Source organism: Raphanus sativus, chromosome 2, assembly GCF_000801105.2.
Source record: "Raphanus sativus cultivar WK10039 chromosome 2, ASM80110v3, whole genome shotgun sequence".
Lineage (NCBI taxonomy): Eukaryota > Viridiplantae > Streptophyta > Magnoliopsida > Brassicales > Brassicaceae > Raphanus > Raphanus sativus.
The window spans coordinates 33,843,671-33,866,189 of NC_079512.1; the positions used below are offsets into that span (position 1 = coordinate 33,843,671).

At 38.1% G+C, this 22,519-nt stretch overlaps 4 protein-coding genes, 1 long non-coding RNA gene and 2 other non-coding genes across 7 annotated transcripts; 3 read left to right on the forward strand and 4 right to left on the reverse strand.

Annotated features, from left to right (window-relative positions):
* Positions 1-5,402: 5,402 nt before the first annotated feature.
* On the reverse strand, positions 5,403-6,472 carry LOC108834803 (uncharacterized). Its single transcript, XR_001946869.2, has 2 exons — positions 6,116-6,472; positions 5,403-5,744 (listed from the first exon to the last, which is right to left on the reverse strand). It is a non-coding gene; the product is annotated as an uncharacterized LOC108834803 (long non-coding RNA).
* Positions 6,473-9,909: 3,437 nt separating this feature from the next.
* Positions 9,910-12,101, forward strand: LOC108843681 (rRNA 2'-O-methyltransferase fibrillarin 2). The gene is made up of 6 exons (XM_018616934.2): positions 9,910-10,047; positions 10,266-10,588; positions 10,677-10,772; positions 10,862-11,116; positions 11,583-11,651; positions 11,752-12,101. The coding sequence occupies exons 1-6, from the start codon at positions 10,026-10,028 to the stop codon at positions 11,926-11,928; spliced, it is 942 nt and encodes a 313-aa protein (XP_018472436.2). The 5' UTR covers positions 9,910-10,025; the 3' UTR covers positions 11,929-12,101.
* On the forward strand, positions 11,231-11,303 carry LOC130508872 (small nucleolar RNA snoR60). Its single transcript, XR_008943057.1, has one exon. It is a non-coding gene; the product is annotated as a small nucleolar RNA snoR60 (small nucleolar RNA).
* Positions 12,102-12,699: 598 nt separating the features above from the next.
* Positions 12,700-12,783, reverse strand: TRNAL-CAA (transfer RNA leucine (anticodon CAA)). Its single transcript has one exon. It is a non-coding gene; the product is annotated as a tRNA-Leu (tRNA).
* Positions 12,784-13,058: 275 nt separating this feature from the next.
* Positions 13,059-15,840, reverse strand: LOC108827681 (protein DETOXIFICATION 35). The gene is made up of 7 exons (XM_057003203.1): positions 15,456-15,840; positions 14,216-14,841; positions 14,079-14,135; positions 13,762-14,000; positions 13,555-13,673; positions 13,366-13,452; positions 13,059-13,262 (listed from the first exon to the last, which is right to left on the reverse strand). Exons 1-7 carry the CDS (start codon positions 15,723-15,725, stop codon positions 13,188-13,190), a joined length of 1,473 nt encoding a protein of 490 aa, XP_056859183.1. The 5' UTR covers positions 15,726-15,840; the 3' UTR covers positions 13,059-13,187.
* Positions 15,841-16,860: 1,020 nt separating this feature from the next.
* Positions 16,861-19,276, reverse strand: LOC108839495 (protochlorophyllide-dependent translocon component 52, chloroplastic). Its single transcript, XM_057003204.1, has 7 exons — positions 18,706-19,276; positions 18,430-18,617; positions 18,255-18,340; positions 17,997-18,172; positions 17,703-17,891; positions 17,440-17,630; positions 16,861-17,355 (listed from the first exon to the last, which is right to left on the reverse strand). Exons 1-7 carry the CDS (start codon positions 19,222-19,224, stop codon positions 17,100-17,102), a joined length of 1,605 nt encoding a protein of 534 aa, XP_056859184.1. The 5' UTR covers positions 19,225-19,276; the 3' UTR covers positions 16,861-17,099.
* A 1,100-nt stretch (positions 19,277-20,376) lies between these two features.
* Positions 20,377-22,498, forward strand: LOC108842692 (deSI-like protein At4g17486). Its single transcript, XM_018615681.2, has 4 exons — positions 20,377-20,631; positions 21,506-21,767; positions 21,869-21,936; positions 22,050-22,498. Exons 1-4 carry the CDS (start codon positions 20,497-20,499, stop codon positions 22,323-22,325), a joined length of 741 nt encoding a protein of 246 aa, XP_018471183.1. The 5' UTR covers positions 20,377-20,496; the 3' UTR covers positions 22,326-22,498.
* The last annotated feature ends 21 nt before the right edge of the window (positions 22,499-22,519 follow it).

Genomic DNA, 22,519 nt, shown 5'->3' on the forward strand with positions numbered 1-22,519 from the left:
TATCCAGAATTTCATTGAAGTCTCCTGATAATAGCCAAGCTGAATCCCTGTCTTGACCCAGTACAGAAATCTTGTCCCAAAATGCTGCTCGATGCTCCTGCTGTGGCATCCCATAAATAAAAGAGATATGGAAATCTTTAGATTTTACCTTTATCTTGACGTCAATGAGGTGAGGCGATGATTCCAGGATGTCCAGCGAGGTCTCTGCATTCCATAATAGAGCTAAGCCTCCACTGAGGCCGAGAGGTGGTACTGTGTGATGATGAGCATAACCAAGAGATCGCAGTTCTGAGAGCACAAAATCATCTTGGTTCTTCGTTTCACTAAGAAAAAGAATGTCCGGGTTGATTGTTTTCTTCATCTCCCGGATCCTTGGAACTGTCAAGTCACCTCCCAAACCTTGACAGTTCCAACTTATGAGCGCTAAGGAATCGGGTTTCGCAGACCCCGAAAATCCGCTCGACCCTTTCTCGTAGCTGGAATAGGCACCATAACCGGTGGATTCTGATCCTGAGAGCCAGGTAAATCTTCATTCGCTTCCCTCTCTACACATAGCCTTTTGCGGGCTGGTACGGTGGCTCGTGCTGTCATCTGTTTAGAGAGTCTCGTACTTTGACGTGGGCTTCTGTTAACTTTCGCCCTTGCAGCTCGTTTGGCTGGCATCATCGCAGCTGCAGGTGTTTCCTTTCGTTTTGCAGAAGCCTTGGTAGTAGCCTTTTTGGCCACCGGTTTTTTGCTGGAAGTAGTTGCTTGCTTCTTCTTTGCTTTAGACTTGGACCCCGATGTAGACCCTATACGAAGGGAAGCATGGATCCTCTGCCCCGATCCAGCAGAATCTCCCTGAGGAGTAGAAGCTGATTTACTACCTGAGCCTCCTTCATTTAGCTTGTTACGGAGGTCATCTTGATCATAGACAACCTCAACATCCTGAAGTCTTGCCAACAGAGAGTTAGAGAGGCCTCCCGAGCGTTGGGGTTCCTGCAGAGGGACTTCAATCCTCTCTAGAGCTGATCTTCGTTCTAAAGATCTGCTAGTTACTTCACCACGTTCCGGAATGTCCGGTAAGTTCATGTGCTCTCTGGGAGGATTCGGTGGTGGGGTCCTAGATGACTGAGAGTTAGGAGCTCTGTCATAGGAAGGACGAGAATCTCTTGAGTACCGATGAGGTGAGCGGTCTCTGTAGTCACTTCTGTTACCTGAGAAAGAACGCTGAGAGGACTGTCTTTGGTAGCTGTCATTCTCTCTTCTTAAGTAACTCTGATCATAGTTTTGTTGATTTCTTGGAGGAGCTTGGTTAGATCGCCTGAGAGGGGAGGATGGTCTCATCGATGTGGACCTTTGAGCATGGGCTTGATATCCTCTTGAGAGGGAATCAGAGGACCTAGACAGGTTAGAAGCTGGCCGGCGATGATCATGGCGACGTCGATGTTCCTCAAGGCTTCTCAGAGTGTTTTGTTGACTTATCCCCCTGGCCTGCGTTTGTTCTCGCTGGGAGACAGGTTTAGTTGGGCAATTATCTTCCTCATGGAAGAGGGAGAAGCAGTAGAAACAATGCTTTTCAAGCTTTTCGTACTCCAAGTCCACGTTGAGTTCTTCTCCTGATGGTAACTGGATAGGAAGTTGCATCTCCAGGTTACTGAGGCAGTCTATATTGATTCTGATTTTACCGTGGGGAATATCATCATCAAGTCTTGGCCCTAGCGCCTTGCCTATGGTATAGAGAGTTTCCTCAGTCCAGTAGTGGAGAGGTAGTCCATGGATTTTGATCCAAAAGGGGGTCCGCTTGGGGAAGGAGGTGGAGACTATTGGCTCCCATTTCTGAAGGATTATCATCCAACGCTTGTAGTGGAAAGGGGCCCTTCGCAACACAGATTGGAGCGCCTCTTCTGATTCAAACCTCACCTGAATGAGGTCAGGTCCTTGGATTCGCCCCGTGATAGCTGAGTCGGAGTTCCAGAATTGGATGAGCCAATCCAGTACCCATTGGGGTTTCTGGACAGAAGGGTTTGTAAGCCGACCTAAGAGAGTGAGCTGGTTGTCTTCGATGAGCTCCGCATTGTTATTTGGAGGGATTTGAATAGGAGCTCTTCTTGCAGGAGCATTCGCCCTAATAGCAGGGGATCTTCTTACAGAGTTATCAGACCGTTGAGGAGCCCTCGAGGATCCCTCAACCCATTTTCCTTTTTCAGACCTTGAGAAACGATTCGCCATTTCCGTTAACAAGGATCTTGAGCGCTGGAACCACTTGAGTCCTCAATCAGAGGTAAATTGATGGAAGTTCAACGCGAAGAGAGAGAGCTACTAGAGGAGAGGAGCTTCTTCGATTCTAACTGATTTGAAATAAATTTCAATTTTTCCAGATGCAAACTCGGATAGATCTACTCCAAATGGCTTGGTAAAAAGTATTTTCAAATCCATCAGATGCTTTGATTGGAGTCGGGGATGCAGGATCTGGAAGAAAATTTCATATCGAAGAATTTCCGGCGGACGACTGTACGGCAGAGCGGAGGCGGGACGGCGGGGGGCGGTGGAGCTGAGCTTCAGAGGTTGAGAAGGCGATTTTCCTCGGTTACCGTGTCAGAGAGAGAAACCATGATGATTACTATAATAGTAGCACTTTGATTTATCTTTTCTTCCCTGCTAAAATGCACTTTTCATCTTTTAAAGTTTTAATCAACGATATATAACACTTTTGTTGTGTTTTTATCTTTTTAGGCCTTGATTGTAGTGTAGATGCTTATGATGATAACATAATCTCTTGGTATATGATATGATCTGATTTGATAAACTTTTAGACACACGTGTGTGCCACACTTCAATTGTACGTCTAATATGTGCATTTGGATATTCAATTCATGTTTCCATAAAAGTTATCTAAATAAATAAAAACCACAACCTAAAATAATGTGTTATATAACTGTAAAGCATATTAACATGCTAATTCACGTCTGTAAGAAATAACGGTTGACGATTTTGTTGAAATTTTCATTATATCATAGCCTTTTAAATCTATTAGATGTTTTCTTCATCGAAACTCTTTGCTTCATGCTTCCTTTCGTCTCTTATTATAATTTATACATATCTTGTTTACTGTTCGTTTAGTTATTTTAGTTGTCCCATTGTTTATTGCTCTTCGTTCTAGCTCAATTTAGTTTTTTTGCTAGCCTTAGATCATTTCCAATATAAAATTCAATTTTTTTTCAAAATAAAGGAGAAAATGGAATAAATATACTTCAACTCAATTATATTTTACTCCATAATAGAATAATAGAGTAATGAACAAACAATAAATAAATTACTTCATTTATGGAGTAAATTCCATTATGAAATGAAATGGGAAAATTGTCTTTTAAATTCTGAACTTTTAAATTTGGTTCAAAAAAAGTCTGAACTATTGCTTGGACCATTTAAGACACAGACTTATTTTAACAAACCGTTTAAAACCTCGAATTAATTTTACTCAGCCATATTCAATACGTCGTTATCTCGGCTAACGACACGATTAAACGGGGTAACTTCCGTTTACTGTTCCCGTTAAACCTAAACTACGTCGTTTTGAAATTAGAAAAACCCCTAAATTTCTATCTTCTCAAAATCGCAATCCCTAGTTTCCCAAATCAAAAACCCAATAAAAAATACAAACTCTTGATTCAAATTCGGCGAGAATGATGAGAGACAAAGGGATCCCAAGGGATAAATTACCTTATCGACGAAGAAAGAAGAAAGATACTGAATCAATGAGTGACAGAAGTGGACAGAGGCTCGTGAAACAAGAGCAGCTGATTGTGAAGCAAGGTCTCTTGAACAGAAACTCGGAAGTAATTGGGTTTTTGATTTGGGAAATTAGGGATTGCAATTTTGAGAAGATAGAAATTTAGGGATTTTTCTAATTTCAAAACGATGTAGCTTAGGTTTAACAGGAACAGTAAACGGAAGTTAACCCCGTTTAATCGTGTCGTTAGCTGAAATAGCGACGTATTGAATATGGCTTAGTCAAATTAATTCTAGGCTTTAAACGGTTTGTCAAAATAAGTTTGTGCCTTAAATGGTCCAAGCAATAGTTCAGACCTTTTTTGAACTAAATTTGAAAGTTCAGGATTTAAAAGACAATTTTCCTGAAATAAAATATATAGTTGAGTTGAAGCATTTTTACTTTATACTCTATTTCACTTCATTTTAGAAAAAATAGAATAAAATTAAAAATGCTTTTAGCAGTTTTTATTTTCCTTAGCGGTTTCAAAAAGCTATAAACCTAACTTTGATATCGACATATTACCATGTACCTGTGATCTAACTATATAGATCTAACTATATGGGGTTGAATCTCGATTTACATGTTTCACAATTATAGTTAATTATATTTTTAGGATATATCATCTGTCTACTCCAATTGTACTTACAATAGTTTGATTAATCTCAACGTTCTAACTTTGCAATGGTAATTATTGATTCTTAAAAAAAAATAGCATTAATCAACCAGGAGTGACATATTGGAGAAGTATAAGAGAGTCCTGCTAACAAGAGAAACATACCTAGGTTACAGGTGAAAACAAACAAATAATGTCGTGAATCTAAAACTCGTGGCTATTGCGATCTATGCACGAAAATAGCAGCGACGCTAAAATCAAATTAAGGTTAGGCTTACTGATATAAATATTGCTTTCCCTCGAGGATATATTTAGCACTTACGGAGGTAATAAGTAAACAAACTATGAAAACTAACCGAAAAGAATGTTTTTAGATTTGACTGATTCGCTAGTGAGTTTTGATGTTATGAGGTAGTCTTGGTGAACTTAAATGTGAACTCTAGAATGTAGACATTTTAGTTGTTATGCTAAGATTGAACTTATGTCACCGGTGTGCGTGCGCTAGTGATTAGGCATAGGGGTCAGTTCTGTTGCGATCCTAATTCGAATCCTGGTAAGAGGAGTGGGTTAAACATTCAACTAAAACTTTAACACTGACTCCAGACCGAACACCGAAGAGAGATAGATTAAGGTTAAAAGTTCAACTCTTCATGGAATAGTCAAAAAAAAAAATTTTACTTTTAAATCCAAATGATTTCAGGACTACAAAACCACGAGATTTAATAGTTAATATACCCGTGAAAAATAATAACAATTATCCTATATATATATATATATATATATATATATGAGAGCGAATTAAGCTAAGATATATATGTAAGAGCATCATTATCCTAGAGATGGTGATTGTGTTTCTTATTCTTTGTTTAATGGTATTTAAGAGGAAAAGTAGAATAAGAGACCTAGTTAAAGACATTGAGATTAGGTGACCTCCATTGCAAGTCTCTTATTTTGGAGTTTTTTTAAAAAAAATGAAGAACAAAAACTTGAATCAATAACCATAAGCAAGAACATGAATCAATAACCACAACCAAAAACATGAAGCATATCATTCTCATTACTGAAACAGAACAAGACAAAGCACAAGAACTTGAACATAATCAGAACAAGAGAACAAGCACATTTTTAAGACAAGCATTGATCATCCTAACCTCAGGACAACTATCTCCTCTGTTTCAAACGTACAAAAAGATTGGTTCTTTTGTTATTTTCTTGTACTTGTCAAAGCTTTGAATAATAGAAGATAGAAAGGAGATGTGTGTAACTGAAGAAGAAAGAAGCTTGGGAGTAGAAGTCAGGGTTGAAAGGAACGGTCTTGAAGCTGCTTTGCATTGTTGTTGAGCTTTATTGAGATTTCTTGTGGAGATGGGTTTCATTCTGTAAGACAGAAGTTAAAAGATCAGCTGTGGCCGTGATAAATGGCAAGCTGAGCAAAGAATCAACATCAATCAGAATTCACATGGCTGTGAAAGTATTCATTCAAACATAATCTAAAGCAACCAAATTTACAGAACAATCAGTCACAATATAATCAAAAAACTTGCCTTTAAGAACAACCATAGTACCATTTTGCATCGAAAAAAAAACCATCCAACTTTTCTCAACAAAGCTACACAAAGATTCATAGACAAAGCATCCACATAGCTAAAGGTCCAATCTTTAAAAGCTATCAACCAAACGAAGCAAAACCCTAATGAATTCAACCAGGAATCATCCCATTATATCAAGTTCTCAACTTCGATGATTACCTGATCGTGAAGAGAGTCTCGGTACGGAAGAAGCGGCAGAGCGGGTGAAGGCAGTCAGAGGAAATCTCCGGCGGCGTGGATGAAAGCAGGCAGGAGACATAACTCCGTCGGAAGTCTCCGGCTTCTTAGAAGAAAGTTGAGCAACGGTGGAAGCACCAGAGGAAATCACCGTTCTTCGTGAGGGAGAAAGAGAGAGAACAGAACCAGAGCACGAAACCATGCTCCCCCTCTCTCCTCTCAATTTGCTCACACGTGTCCCGTATACGTTTTTTCTTTGACTCCAAATAAGAAACGTCTCAATCTATTTTTTTTCTTTTTCATTTTCTTTTTAATGATAAATACAGTAGAGACGGGTTAAATACGTTCGATAAAGGTGCTCTAAGAGAGCGAATCAAGAAGTTGGGTTTCCAAAATAAAAGAAGAGTGTACCTTCGAACTAAAGCATCTGCTACTACATGAAGAAAAAAAATCAGAAATTCTATCCATTTGGCATGTTTTTGTTGAGGTTTTACTGACCTTTTAGATGTTTTAAGAATTCATGATCAGTATACATATGTATATCAGTGTATTTATATATGTATCACTTTCAGTGTGATATATACGAGGCTCTTATGGCGACATCTAAACTAATTAATTTGATGGTCGTATCGGATCTTGCATGGCATATTTGTGTTATCCTATGATTTTTGCCACCATCAATTGTGCGTTTGGTCTATAAATCGAACAACTTTTTAACATGTATACGAAATAGGTATATTAGAGATGACCGTTCGTCCACACAAGAAATACATTTCACCTAGATTCTTTGTAAAGGAGTCGATATGTAACTTTCAAGACTTTCGAATATTTGATTAGTAATTTTTAAATGGATCACAATATTAATTTAAAACACTCAAGAGATGACCAATTAGCTATAGAGAGAATCAACCTCAAAGGAAATTATCGATCAGTTTGAGGATGGTCCTAGAAGAGATTCTTCAGGACCAAAAAGATCCCTTTGTGACTTGTGAACGGCATTGAGCAAAAAATGGTTAACAATTATATTACTTTCTTAATAGGAAGCCAGTTCTCAAAAAAAAAAAAATTATACTGTATTACTTTCTAACAAGTAGTTGCCTCTTGCTATATGTTATTTACTCTTCTGTTCTTTTTAATATTGCTTAGATGTAGAATTCGATGGAGATGTTAGTGGTGGTAGCCGCCATACTTTTGGTAATGGAAGATCTTCGAAGATGTATGAATTATGATTTCATATGCTCTGTGAATGATTAAACTATACCAATGCGACAAAAACAGATTAGTGAGGGTAGTTTAGACAAATTCAGAAAGCAATATATGATGGCCTTATGGTTATGGGGCTAAGAAGAGAGCGCACGTGTGCAGTATAATGACTTTTACATGCGTGCGTACGAATGTGACACTTTACCTTTCTCTCTTGAGAAGAAAGATGTTCGCTTTTGTGAGTATACTCCTTTTTAACAAACACTGTGGCAACAAAGATGATATAAAGTGGCAATGAATCTCTTGTGCAGGTAAACAAAATTCATAAAAGTTACATTTTTCTAACGTTTTCACACTGCTCTCTAGTCTTGTAATTACTAATATATGACAAACAAAAGTAGTCATAGCACTAAAACATGTGACGACTAAATATAGGTGAATTTTTTATACTTTTCTAACTATTAGCATCTACTATTTTACCTTGACTTTGATAATTACTTATAAGAATTGCCTTTTCCGGTTGTGTGGATTAGGGACACACACACAAACCTAAACCAACCTTCAGTTTTACAATAGTTAGTTTACTTGTGTAGTTAACTGTCTGTCCTACAACCTTTCAAGGCTTCAAGCTTCAACACTGTCTCCTCTTTCCATTTTTAATGCTATAGATCTAAATCATAAATAGTTTGACTTGAATTTATACTTGTGATTTGTAGATTATGTGCTCGAAACTGTACTCAGAGTCAGACCATAGAGCATTTGGTCGAAACTATACTTGTGATTTGTAGATTATTTTATGCATTTTATGCATTTGGTCGAAACTGTACTCAGAGTCAGACCATGACCTTTTATGCATGAATGAATTAGTTGTTTGACCAAAAAAAAAGAGTCGACCATAGATATACAGATCATATAATATATGAGTTGTACCAGGGTTTTAACATCTAGACCGACTTAGCCAGTTGGATTAGTAAATCCACAATATAAACAGTACTCAGAACCAGTTGTCTTTAAAAAAAAGTATTAACTTGTTTAAATCCTTAAAACTGCAGCAACATCCGTAAATTCAGAAACATAGTAAATTTAGTTTTATTTAGTGATCGTTATTTACACTTTTTTATCGTTCACAAGGACCACAACTTTTTTTTTTGGTTTAAGGACCACAACTTACATATGTACATACAAAACATTACATATCAAATTTAATTCAGTAAAATAATAACACGATACTAGTAGCATTACAAAAATAATGATTATCATAGTTCGGCCATATATACGTCTAACGTAATTATAAATAATGAATCTTTCATGTAGACCTAAGTTTATTTGGAGCCAATTATTGATAGTGATGTGGTATGTTTAGTTACAGCATATATGCATATAATAAATGAAATCATATACAAGTCCAGGTATATCAACAAGTCAACTAACTAAAGGTTTCACTTATCCACGCTTCTTGTGAAGGAAAGTTGTATATATTTCTGCACTATGCAAGGCTCGCTAGTCGCTACGTGTGAATACAAAATGGATATGTACATACATGGATACATATAAAAGAAGCATAAACTATATATGCGGCATATTATTGACAAAATTTTACATCAAAAGATGACCGGTCATCCACTAGCAGGCACATGGTGGTCGAGTAGACATTGAACATGATAAAAAGTGCCAACATAAGTGGAATAATCAATGGGGAATCTTTCCTTCATTCGCATAAATAAAAACATTTCGAGGCTATGACCTAGATATAGCTACTCCATTTCATAAAATATGCTATTGGACACATTTACTATAGTTTTAAAGCGTGACCATTAATTTGATAAATAGAAAGAAAAGGAAGATTATAATTTAGAAGCTGAGAATGATTGGTAGGGAGAGGATGGGACCTATTCTCCCCCAACATCCCACATGCACACTTCCTCTCTTTCATTTATTTTTCTCATTCTAATTAATCCATTTCCGTGTTTCACAATCTCACTTATTCATTGATTGTGATATATATGGTAGCTTGTTGTCCAAAAGAAAATATATTGTAGCTTATAGTTAGTGTTTTAATATAGCTGATGGCTTTTGATTTTTTTTTCTTTTTCATTGATTGTGAACATGTTGAGTCACTGATCACTTGATCTGACATGATGCTTATCTTCTAGTGCGTTAAAATCAAAGTAAGTTGGGTTTGATCTTTTAACAAAAACACACTGAAAAGATAAATAAAAGTAGTCGAAGTTATGTTTAGGCTAAACTAAAGATAATTTAGGCTTGACACACATTATGCGTCATGTTAAAAGTGTGTTGGAGTGTAAATTTCTTAAACCAAAATATGGGCCTGAGTAAAAGTTCCTTCTTATTTTTCTGAAATTCAGTTTGGAACAACATTACTAGAGGATTCTAAAGTTTTAAAACCCACGAGTTATTTTGTATCGTTTTATAATGGAGGAAACCCATTACAAGAGATACCCAATAAGGGGAAGTGCTTTCATATTAAAGCCCAAATATTTAGCGGAGAAAAAGCCCATAGTGTAAGGGTATTTGCGTAAAATAATAATAAAGCGGCAGCTTCAAAACCCTCTAAAAACCCTAGAAACACACTTGTATAAAATAAAGTCACAAGCGCAGCTTCTTCATCCCCATCGACCTTTGTAAGCTTCTCTCGTTATACAAGCAGTCTTTAAACCCTAATTCAAAGATGAGACCTCCTCTAACTGGTGGTAAGAACCCTACCCGCCGCTCTTTTCTCGTCTCCATCGTTTAGTTTCTAGCTTAAAACAGTATAGCTCTGTATTCGTGTAGTTGAATCTCTTTGTATATATAGCTGAACTGATTATAAAGTTTGTTCCTTTTAGCTCAGATATTTACTGGGTCTTTGCTATTTTCGTCGGATCTATTTGTTTTGAGTCGTTGTTATAATGTTGTTTTTTGTGTTCAGGACGCGGTGGCGGTGGGTTCAGTGGCGGACGTGGTGGCGGCGGCGGGTACAGTGGGGGACGTGGTGGAGGGGGTAGAGGAGGAGGAGGAAGAGGTTTTGGCGACCGTGGCGGTAGAGGTATGAGAGGAGGTAGAGGAGATCGTGGTCGTCGCGGCAGAGGAACACCCGGAGGACGTGGCGGAATGAAGGGAGGTAGCAAGGTGATTGTTGAGCCACACAGACACGCTGGAGTGTTTATTGCAAAGGGTAAAGAGGACGCTCTTGTCACTAAGAACTTGGTTCCTGGTGAAGCTGTTTACAACGAGAAGAGAATCTCTGTTCAGGTATATACTAGATTCTCTTTTTTTTGTTCATTTATTTTTTGATGTTTGTTTCACTGTTCTTTAATTGATTTGTGATTGGATTCTACAGAATGAAGATGGAACCAAGACTGAATACAGGGTGTGGAATCCTTTCCGTTCTAAGTTGGCTGCTGCTATTCTCGGTGGTGTTGATCACATTCACATCGTAAGTAGCATCTTGTTTTGAAAATTTATGGTGTCTTCTGGTCGTGAGACTTGTTCGTTTATTGATTCTTTGTATTTGTTTTAATGTAGAAACCTGGTGCTAAAGTTCTATACCTTGGTGCTGCTTCTGGAACAACAGTCTCTCATGTCTCTGACATTGTTGGACCTGAGGGATGTGTTTACGCTGTTGAGTTCTCTCACCGAAGTGGTAGAGATTTGGTGAACATGGCGAAGAAGAGAACTAATGTTATTCCGATCATCGAGGATGCTAGACACCCTGCTAAATACAGAATGCTTGTTGGCATGGTTGATGTTGTCTTCTCTGATGTTGCTCAGCCTGATCAGGTTTGCTTCCTTACTACATCTTATGTCCACCACTTTTTTTTTTAATTTGCAAAAAAAAAGCTTTGCTGTAAAGCATTATGGTTGTAAATGATTTTTAAAACGGTGTTCTGATGATGGCAAATGATGATGTTTACTTGGATTCCCCTTCAGAACATTTTGTGTGTTGCAAACTCCAAGTTCTGATGCTTAAGAACACCTTCTTTCCTTTAATTTTTGTTTTTAGATTGGTTTCTTTTCGTATTATAGTTTTATCATTTCGATTTTCAATCACTTTTTTCAATCACAAAAGTAAAAATCAATTGGTTTTGGGTTTCCATATAAAAAAAAAAATTGTTTTGATAATTTGATTGGCAAATCTAATGCCATTGAGCATCCCTTGCCATCCATTTACAGGATATTATATCATAATGTATATGTTAAGTAATTTTTCTTTATGAAATGTGGTTTGTCCTTAAATAATCCTTAGGCTAGGATCGTGGCTTTGAACTCAAGCTTCTTCCTCAAAACAGGAGGTCACTTTGTTATCTCCATCAAGGTTAGTAACAAAAGCATTTCAGTGTTCATTCTTGATCTGTTAAATGTTTTTGTCTTCTGTTCTTACTCAAAGACACCTTTCTCTGTTTTGTTTGGAACAGGCGAACTGTATTGACTCGACGGTTCCAGCAGAGGCAGTGTTCCAGAGTGAAGTTAAGAAGCTGCAACAGGAGCAGTTCAAGCCAGCGGAGCAAGTGACGCTTGAGCCATTTGAGCGTGACCATGCCTGTGTCGTCGGTACCTACCGTGCGCCTAAGAAGAACAAGGTTCCTGCTTAGAAGTTTCATGTGTTGGGATTTGGTTCTTTGGATTTTTCGTTAGGGTTTTATCTAGTATTGTGGTTTGTAATCGTTTTGAACCTGAATAGGCTTTTTTCTATGTTTTTACTTTAAGACTTAAAACACAGTATCTATATAACCTATATTTTTCTCATTTGAGAAAGTTTATAGTATTTTGTACGACTCATTTGTTTGATATTTTTCCTTTAAATGGTTAAATCCGAAAAGTCATACATAATCAAAGCCTTGTAAGCACAGGAGACGGAGAAAGATGCAGATTACACAGATGACTTACAGAAGACATGCAAGTTGTAAGCAAACGAGATGTGTACCCAAGATACCGAACAAAGATTAGATTAAAAGATGATGTACAAATGTTGCTAGATACCAAACAATGATTATGATTAAAAATACAATTAGCTATACAAATACGTATCAACTTGTTAGCACAAGAGAGACGATGTTACATCTCAGTGTAGTAAAAGGACCCATCATTTGTGTGATGTGTTTGCAAGTATCATGTTGTGACCACAATTGATGTAGGTAGTTGTAAACCATGTCATGAATGTAACCACAAGAGTATCTGGTTCGAACTCATAACATATTCAACCAGATTTTTGCTTTTCTTGGTCAAACAAATTAAACGTAAATCAAGCTGTCTAACTGAGGAGTCACTAAAAAAGAAAGTGATTGAAGATGGGACACGCTTGCATTCCATACCAAGTATTAACACCACTCATTGCAAATTATATTTTAACAAAAATAAAAAACTGTCAGAAGTGGGATTTGAACCCACGCCCTCTTTCGAAGACCAGAACTTGAGTCTGGCGCCTTAGACCACTCGGCCATCCTGACTACTTGTTATATATCTTCCAATAGAATATACATAATATGTATCACTTTTTCAGTTACTCTCCACCACAATTACCAAGAACATGGAGATAAACAATAGATTTCTTTAGTTTAAACATTAATTTGGAAGTTTAAGTTGTGAATATAAATCAGTACATGGTCGCTTGATTCGTGTGAAATTTAAATAAGTAGTCTTGAGAAATTCTGAAGTCACACGAGCAAAATGTACATGTGACATTTTGGTATGTTACAATTGCACTTGTTTTTTTGGTAGAAGATAACAAAAAGCACAGTTGTTACTTTGACCGATTGAATAATTTTCCAACAGCCAAATACAGTTACTGGGGGCTAGTACAAATACAAACACAATGAAAAAAGAAAAAGCAAACAAAAGAGAACCCCAATAATCACGCAACTACTTCCTTTGATGTTGTTTCAGTACTCCCTCCCCATTTCTTCATACGTTCAGTCGTCTCCTCCACCTGTTCATCACAGTTATCAGTTACATTATTATGGTTGCATTCAATCGATCTCAATGTTATAGGTAGGCAGGCTATGGTTTTGTGTCTAAGTTTAGGTTCTTACCTCTTTATTCCAGTTTGTCTTGTACAGAACAAACATCAGTAGCAACGTTTGAAGCGCTGTTCCTGCTATCATTCCAGCCCAAAGTCCCTGAAAACATTATTAACACTTTATAAGCTATTTGAAAGTTACCTTCAGTAGATTTACGCTGTTACTTTTTTTATTCATGCCATTATATATTTATTTACTCACCATCACTCCCAAGTTTGCTTTGTAACCAAGAAGATACCCAAAGGGAAGGCCAAAAATGTAGTAACAACCCAAGTTGATATAAGCCACTAAACCTTGCCAACCACCTCCAATAGCCACACCTAAAGCAAACAAGGAGACGGTTATGATGTGATAAAAACCTCTGGTTTGGTTTTTGGTGAAATATATAGGAGATATTTTGTTAATTACCGGAAATAACTGGCTGCACGCTGTTGAGAACCATTGTTATACCGAGAAGATAAGCTAGCTTAGACACTGCACGTTGAAGTACTTCGCTGTTTGTGAAGATGATAGCAAAATGGTCTCTGGCTATGATGATAGCCACCATAAAGACAAGACCTATGAGGAGAGACTGGAACACCGTTACATAGACAGAGTATTTCGCTGCTCGTGGACGGCCTAAGCCAAGCTCATTGGAGACACGGACACTAATAAGCAAACACATGAAGGGTTTATAGGCTGAACTGTCAGATGACAATGTTTTTTTTTTTTAAAATGTTGTGTACCTTATAGCTGCGTTTATTCCAATAAACAACATTGCTTCCAAGCCATTGAGATTCATGCTGAAACGTAGAAAGAAAGGAGAAATGTTGAAGAGTAGATACCAAACAAGCGTTCCAAAATAATCTTTCTTGAAACTCACCATATAGAAAGGGAACCAACAGCGATAACAGCGTTGTCAAGGTGACCAGTGAGGACGATGATACTCATCATATACCACATTTCAAGACAAAGCATAACCGCAGATGCAATGGAGAGTCTAACAAAGGCCCAAATCTCTTTAAACGCCAACCAAGATAAACCCGTCCAGCCATCATTACACCAACCAATCACATAAACGATCTGAGAGATTGCAATTCCCCAGTTTGTGATATTAAAAGCCAAAGCAGCACCGTTTGTTCCCAAACCAAACACGATGATAAACAGCCACAGCATACCAACGTGCAGGAGAAGAGCAATGAATCCTATCCAAGCAATGACGGTTACTTTGCTCTGCGCTTGGAGGAACTTGGAGGTGGGGAAGTTGAAAGCCATCGAGAAGAGCTGAGGGATGGTGAGGAGAGTGAATTGTCCAGATGGAACGGCTATCTCCTCTGCTTGGCCGAGAAGTCTCAGAACCGGAGTGGCAAAGATGTAAATAGGAAGGAGGAAGAGGCAGGAAACGACCAAGATGATCCAAGATCTCTGCATATAAACGCCTAACATGTGGACTTGACCAGCTCCAAATGCTTGACCACAGAGGGTTTCAAGTGCACTTCCCATGCCAAGCTGCAGATTTTCAAACCCGACTACTAGTTAAACTCAAAACAGTTCCGTTTACACAATCTTGGAACAGCATAGTGATACATGCAATTCAGACAGAGATTCTGTTTCACAGTAACTTTCTCGACTATGTATAGAAAATATGAACAATGTTCTAAAATGCGGTTTAAACACTCGTCTAGACAGATTCCAAGTATTAATATATAAAAAACTAAAATATTAATATATTAACGTATACATGTATATATTATTTTTATTAACTTTACTTGTATTTATATAAGTATAACTATTAGTTAACTGTTTGCAAAACATTTTTGAATTTATATCTTTATCTTTTTATATATATAACATATTTTAACTTTTATACTTTGAAACTATTTATATATGTATACATAAAATTGTTAATTATACATAAAATTATATTTTGTTTTCAGTTTTAAAAACTAATATATATCCGTTTAGGCTAAGTTTACTTATCTGTGTATACAACTACTCGATAGAAAAGCCCTTTCTCAAAAAAAAAACTACTCGATAGAAGTTCATCTGCAGTGTAACGAATACCTACCTAGTCAAGTATATGTACAAAGAGAAAAGCATGGAGCTAGAAGGAGACTGATTACCAGAAAGCCGAAGGAGAAGGTGCCTATAACGGAGAGAGAGATGGAGACGGCGGAGAGCTCGATCTCGCCGATGTGGCCGACGAAGATGTTGGTGACGGAGCTTACACCATACTGGCAAATGACGTTGAAGCCCACAGGAGCAGCGATCAACCACATTTTCGCCGACTCCGTACACAAAACTCGCTTCACGTCTCTCCAAGTTCTCGCCGGAGCGTAATCCTCCTCTACCTCGCCACCGTGCGGAAGAAGCGGCGTCGTATTATGATCCATCTCCTACGAGTCTCAAAACCTCACTATCTTCTCTCTCTCTGTGTTAGTCAACATTGGTAAGTTGGTTTGTATATATAACAAAGCCGTTGAATCACGCGCTTCTCTCTCTCTCTTCCTTTTACTAATCAAAATATAATGCATCATCTCGTGCAAGGTAATAAATAATAAAATACTCCCGTTTGGTCCGGTCTAATTTTCAAAAAATTTACGAGATATTCCAATTAGTAAAATTTAAGTAAAATGCAAATCCTTTAACCATGCATGAATGAGACCACAACAATAAACTCATTTATATGGAAAATATCACATTTTTGGACATGTAAAATGCATTTTATTGAATGCATTAGGTTTTTGTTTATTTTGTTTGTAGTAATTTTGTTATGAGGGATGGTAGATAAGGTTAGGTGTGGCTAACCGGTGGTGCATGAGACACCACGTTAACATATCAGAAGCATTCATAAAAAGATTATTCGAAGCATTGAAACAAATATAAAAACAGAGCTCTCTTTAATGCCTTTCCCTCTTCTTTTGTCGGCTAACTGACACAAGCATTATTACTAGAAAAAAAATCGGTAGGTAAATTATCACATAAAAGTTGTTAGTTAAGTAAAACTTCTAAGATTAAGATAGCGCTCGAGTTTCTTGCTAGCCAATAAAAAATAAATGTATTTAGCTTAGGAAAATTGCTTAATCCACCCAAGCTGGAATCAAAGTTGAAATTAGGTACCAAAAGTGGAAAGCTGTCCTTTCTAAAAATATATGATGCTTTTGTACTGAGCTTACAAAAGCTTTCTAGAAGCCATAAAGTGCGTTACGTAACGTAGGTAAAATGAAGCAATCAAGTTCAAAAAAAAAAAAAAATGAAGCAATCAATAATATTAGGAAGAAGAGTCGGAGAAGTAACCCTTTTCTTTTTTGTTCTGCGTTTACATATAGTCCCGTGGGCCGTGGCCAAGCTTTCCTTTTCGTTCTTCGTCGTCATTGTATTTATTTCCACATTTCATAATAATTTCAAAATCTGTTTTTTGTCTGACCATAATTTCAAATATTTTGTCATCCAAACAAGAGATATGATGATTACATTATTGATATTTGCCATTGACTTGTTTTATCAAAAATTTAAAGGGAAAATATCTTACATGGCAACCGAGCACACCGAGTGGATAGTTCACCAAAGGGCAAAGGCCCAGCCCAATTTTTGTACAAAATCATCTTCCAAATAAAGGGCCTTAACAATAAATGAGACCAGATCACTTGGTTTAAAGCATAAATTCCCTAAAAAAAAGTCTATGATGTTTTGTAGGTCCTCTAACGTGTACGAGTGTAGGTTCATGAATGTATAAACGGTTATGTACACACACACCAATATCGATTTCAAACAAGAGCATGGTTATAGTCATGGTAATGGAAAGTCTTGTAGATGAAGTGCGATAGCCACTTCGAAGCCGCAAAACTCAACACAGCCGCCACAACCACCACGCTTCTTACCACATTAGACATCGCAACCTGCTTCGTCACGGCCATAACTCCGATCAAAGCAACCGATGCGATTTGCAAGATCACCTCAAACGCGTTGAGATATTTGTGAGCTTTCTTGCAACTGCTACAGTTCTCCACATGCGACCAATACCTATAAAAACACACAACTCTTCATTAAGGTACGTTTGTTTTCGTTACAAAGACAGAAGATAATAAGACGTATAAGCAAGTAAACCTGTCGAAGAGCTGTTCACGAGGAGGCGTTGGAGGAAGAAGAGATGGATCAAACTTTCCTCTCCAATCGACTTGAGCTCCACTGTACTTGTTGAACCACCTCCTGAACGTAACCACAAGGGCGTCTGATTTGGTTGGGACAAAGCAAGCTTTTTGCCAGTTTTCAGGGCCCCTTTCAAGTATCTTCCTCTCCTGCACACATTCCAATAGTACATCTGATCAGCCTCCACTCACATAAAGCGTGTGGTGGAAATTTGGAAGCACCTCGACATGAAGGAGGTGCAAGTCTGAGTCTAGAATCTTGTTTTGACCAATATGGAACACCCATCTAGGAATAATCTTATCAATAGCAACGCCAAAATCTCTAGGAAACGTCCATATCAACCTACTGCGACCGGGGCTGACCGGAATGCATATAAAGATCAATGACAATTTGCGATTCTTCAATGGCCCCTGGATGTGCAGAACAATACGGTTAGGGAGATAACAAAAAAAAGATGTGAATATAAATAAATAAAGAAAATCAAGATGCATGTTAGTTTTTTTTTGCATATTGACCTTATCAGATGTGACAGAGTCATTGTCCTCCTCTCTTAATGGCTCAGTGGAAGAGCGATACACACATGGTGCGACAAAATTAGAATAACCCCATTCTTGTCTTGCAAAGAACCCTTCGTTGTCTAGCCTCCTTACTGTAATCTCCAGTGGTTTTCCCCCTTCTCTGTCAACCTTCTCTGTAAAAAATAAAGTGACAAGGTTGGTGGTACGTTATGGATCTAAAACAGTTTTGAAATGCAGATTTAAATCATATTTTACCTTTTGGTTTACCCATCCGCATTAGTCCATAATGTGCATAGGGAACATGAGCCGGGTCCATTAGGTTCTCCACCAACACATCGTACCTAGAAAAAAAGGTATAAGATTTACATAAAAGAGTTAGTTTTACACACTCTCTAGAAAGAAACGATGTAAAAGCCCAATAATAACAAACCCGTAGGGAATATCTCGATTAGCAAAGAGCTTAGTGAAGGATGGATCTTCCAGCTCTGGGATGTAAGGAGGCTTGTTGGTCTCAAGTACATTCTTGTATTTGGGATCACTGTTGGGCCAAAACCAAAGGATCTCATGCTGCACCGTACTTGGGTAAACAGCTACACAAGCTTGCTTGAACGTGTTCACCTAATTAAGTTCGCACAAACAATCAAGACTCTTGACTTTTATGTTTTTTTCAGACAAAAAAAACAAGACTTTATGTTTCAATCATTACCGGAGGACCATCAGGAGGAGCTTGAGGAATGAGTTTGCAATCGCCCTTACCGTTGAAGCACCAACCATGGTAGACGCACTGCAACCTCCCCCACTGATCAATCCTCCCGTCAGACAGTGGAGCAAGGCGATGAGGACACGTGTCGTCCATCACTTTCCACTGGCTCTCGTTCCTGTCCCACCAGACCACCACATCGATCCCCATGACTCTCTTTCCGTGCGGAGCCTTCTTGTCGAGGTCGCAGACGGGCATCACCGGGTACCAGTTAGCGTACCAGTCGAACTTCTCCGACGACGAATCTGATTCGGGTTCGGATTCCGGCGGGGAGTTCGTCGGGGCGACGGTTGGTGGTGGTGATGACGAGACTGCGGTTGTGAAAAGATCGGATTTTGACGACAGTGGTGGGGATTTGAAGAAGAGGGAGTTTGGGTTTGAGAGATGAGAAGAAGATCGGAATCGAGGTTTTGGTTTGAGGATTCGCGGCGATGGAACGGTGCATGTTGCAAGAGCAGCTTCCATGGTTGGTGTGTGTCGTGTGTGTTTGTGGTGGTGAGACAACAACTGGAGAGGAAGATTTTGAAGGAGTTTTTCTTTTACACTCTTGTTGTGTTGATAATTTTTAATCCAACGGTTTAGATTAACCGTTGACTATGTCGTCCTTTAATCACGTGGCTGAGATGTCTCACGTGACATGAAATAACCGGTGTTGTGGCTTGTGTGAAAGTAAACCATGTCGGGGATGTCCGTCCCCTTTTTGAAAAGCTTTGTCTAAGGCTTCGAATGGTAAAAGCGGTTCAAGGATCAAGCGGATCAAGCAGGAGAAATGCAGATCAAACAGATCAAGCAGGAAAAGTGTAGATCAAGCGGATCAAACAGAACATGCAGGAGAAATACGGAGCAATCACTATAAATATACATAATATATTGAAATATGTATTATATTAAAATGATTATTTTAAAAAGTAAAAATTATATGACAAAATATAATAAGTAAAGAATGATAATTTTGTATTGTTAAAGTTGTAAATAAAATAAAATAAAAATATTATATTCATAAGACTAGATAAATATATTTTAAAGTTATGTGTTGTAACAAAGTTATTTATTGACCAAACAAAAAAAAGCAGATCAACACCACCAAATATTAGCGGATGAGATCTGCATGCAGATCTCCTGCTTTTTTCACAAAAAGACAAAAAATATTGAACTGCATGCAGATCTCCCGCTTGAACTGTTTTTACAAACAGAAAATGGTGAATGGTGAATGCAGTGCGGGAGAACTGCATGTAGCGGGAGAACCACACTTGTCCCGCTGCTCCATTCGGACCCTGAGTTAGGAGGATGATTCTCAGATTGTCTGAACGTATCTTTGTCCTAATGCTTTTTAAAAATATATATATTTTGGGGTTATATATTCGAAATTTACAAAAAAAAGATTTCATAAAGAAGTAATCTGATGTACAAGAGCAAGAAAGTGAAGCGGTTAACTGGAAGAGAGAAAGTGTCTGACCGGTTGAGTGTTGCAAAACGATGTCGCTTGCTCGAGTTTAGTTACACGCAAAGCTATATGGTTAGGAAAAGCGAGGGCGCGATTGTCATTTTAAAGAATCTTCCACCACACCACATCTGCATTAAGTTTTTCTTCCATCTCCCACGTCTGAAATTCAACAGACGATTTATATAAAACAAAACTCAGTTTCTCCTCTCTCTCCTTAGATCAAAACCTACGAAAGAAGAAAGAGTTGTTTTGTAGTGGGATTGGTACAACAAGACATAACATTTCCTTTCTTCATGGCGGAGGTTGTTGTGCACATATACGATGTGACCAACACAGGATCAGACAAAACTAACAACACCATTCTTCAGATCAACAGGATCTTCAAAGACGGCATCGGTCTTGGCGGCATTTTCCACAGCGCCATTCAGGTAAATAAATTCCATTGCCTACTTTTTTTTATTTTGTCTCTGCTCTTTTAATCTTCATGTATCGTTTCGATCATCATGTCTCTTCTTGGTTATGTGTACATTACTTGATTTTTGTTCGTGACTTGATGTGCAAACCATGTGTGATCTGGATTTTCACATAACCTTTTTTGTTTGTTTTTGATCTGTGACGCTCTGTTTCATTGTTTCATGGTCTCTGTCAGATCAGGAACTTTGGTTCCATGTTATGTATGTAACTCTATGAAGCACGGGGACGTCTATTTAGTCACCGTACCCGTACCGGAAACGTTTTGGGGACGGGTACACCACGGGGACATTACGGGGACTGCTTTGGGACGTTAGGAGAAATTAGTTGTTAAGTGTAACTAGTTTTCCAGAACATAATGCATGTATTATTGTTATGTTGCTTGATTATAAGTCAAAAGACTTACGGCAGGACCTAATGAACAAGCTTTATCTTGAAAGCGTTGCACATATCAATTATTCTCTCTCAGTTTTCCTAGAATTGGACTCAAGTTTGTTTCCTATAAAGTTTTTCTCTTTTTTCTTTTTTGAGTTTTAGATGGAAAAGGTGATTATTATAATGAACAAGATGACATTATGTTTAAGTATTGTTTTATTTTAGATTATGACCCAAGTTTTATTAACTATATAAATATTTTTGACTAATATATATGCCGAACCCCCGTATCTATAAATTTTTGGTTTTGCCGTTTCACGTCCCCGCTTCCGCCCCCGTATCCGTTCCCGTATCCGTCCCGGTGCAACATAGATTGTAACTATTAATGTTTCTGTACGTCTTATGAAATTTGTATATGTAACTCATTTGTCATCTCTTATGAATTTTTGTGAAAAGGTATATGGAAACGATGAGTGGTCTTATGGGTATTGCGAACAAGGCACTGGTGTATTCAGATGTCCTAGCAGCAAGAACCCTATGTACACGTATCGTGAGAAAATTGTTCTTGGGAGGACAGAGTGCACTATCTTTATGGTTAATCAGATATTCCGTGAGCTCACCAGGGAATGGCCAGGACACACTTATGATCTCTTGTCCAGAAATTGCAACCACTTCTGTGATGTGCTCTGTGAAAGGCTTGGCGTGCCAAAGCTTCCAGGTAAAGCATCTTATTTACGAATCCGGTATAGTGTATATGTGTTGTGTTGGTCTTGAAGGCATGTGTGATGGTTCGGGTTTTGTCTCTCTCTCTCTTAACAGGTTGGGTGAATCGTTTTGCGCATGCTGGCGACACAGCCTTGGAAGTAGCAGAAACCACAGCAATGCGGGTGGGTCTCTTTCTCTCTCGCACACACACACACACTTTGCCTCTTTGGAGCCTAAATGGTATTTATCATTATTATGAGTGTTTTTTTTAATTTGTAAATTTGGTATTTTGCAGTTAAAGCAAGCGAAAACCGAACTTTTATCAGCTAGTAAGGTGGCCTATCGCTTCCTTTCCAATGTTAGATCGAACGTCACCAATATCTCACCACAAGGGCCTGGGACCGTCAACAGTTCAGACAACGGGAGCTTGAGAATTCAAGGCACCTGGCTCAAAGGGATGCTCAACACTTCGAAACCTTCCACAAGCACAGAGACAGATAACAAAGATGAAGATGCAAATCATGCTATCCCCAATCAGCAGAAAAAACAAAGCCATGATTCATTTGGTTAATTGCATATCCACCCGGTCCAAAAGCTACACACTCATCTGTATCCATTACTTTGTAATCACACCATTGGAACCCACTCTCTCTTTTTTTCCCCAACAGAGCGTGTGATTTTTTTGTTAAAGGGATATATTTTCAACACGTTAATGGCAAGTAAACAATCAAGTCTCAAGCATCATATCGTCCAAAGTTTTCATTA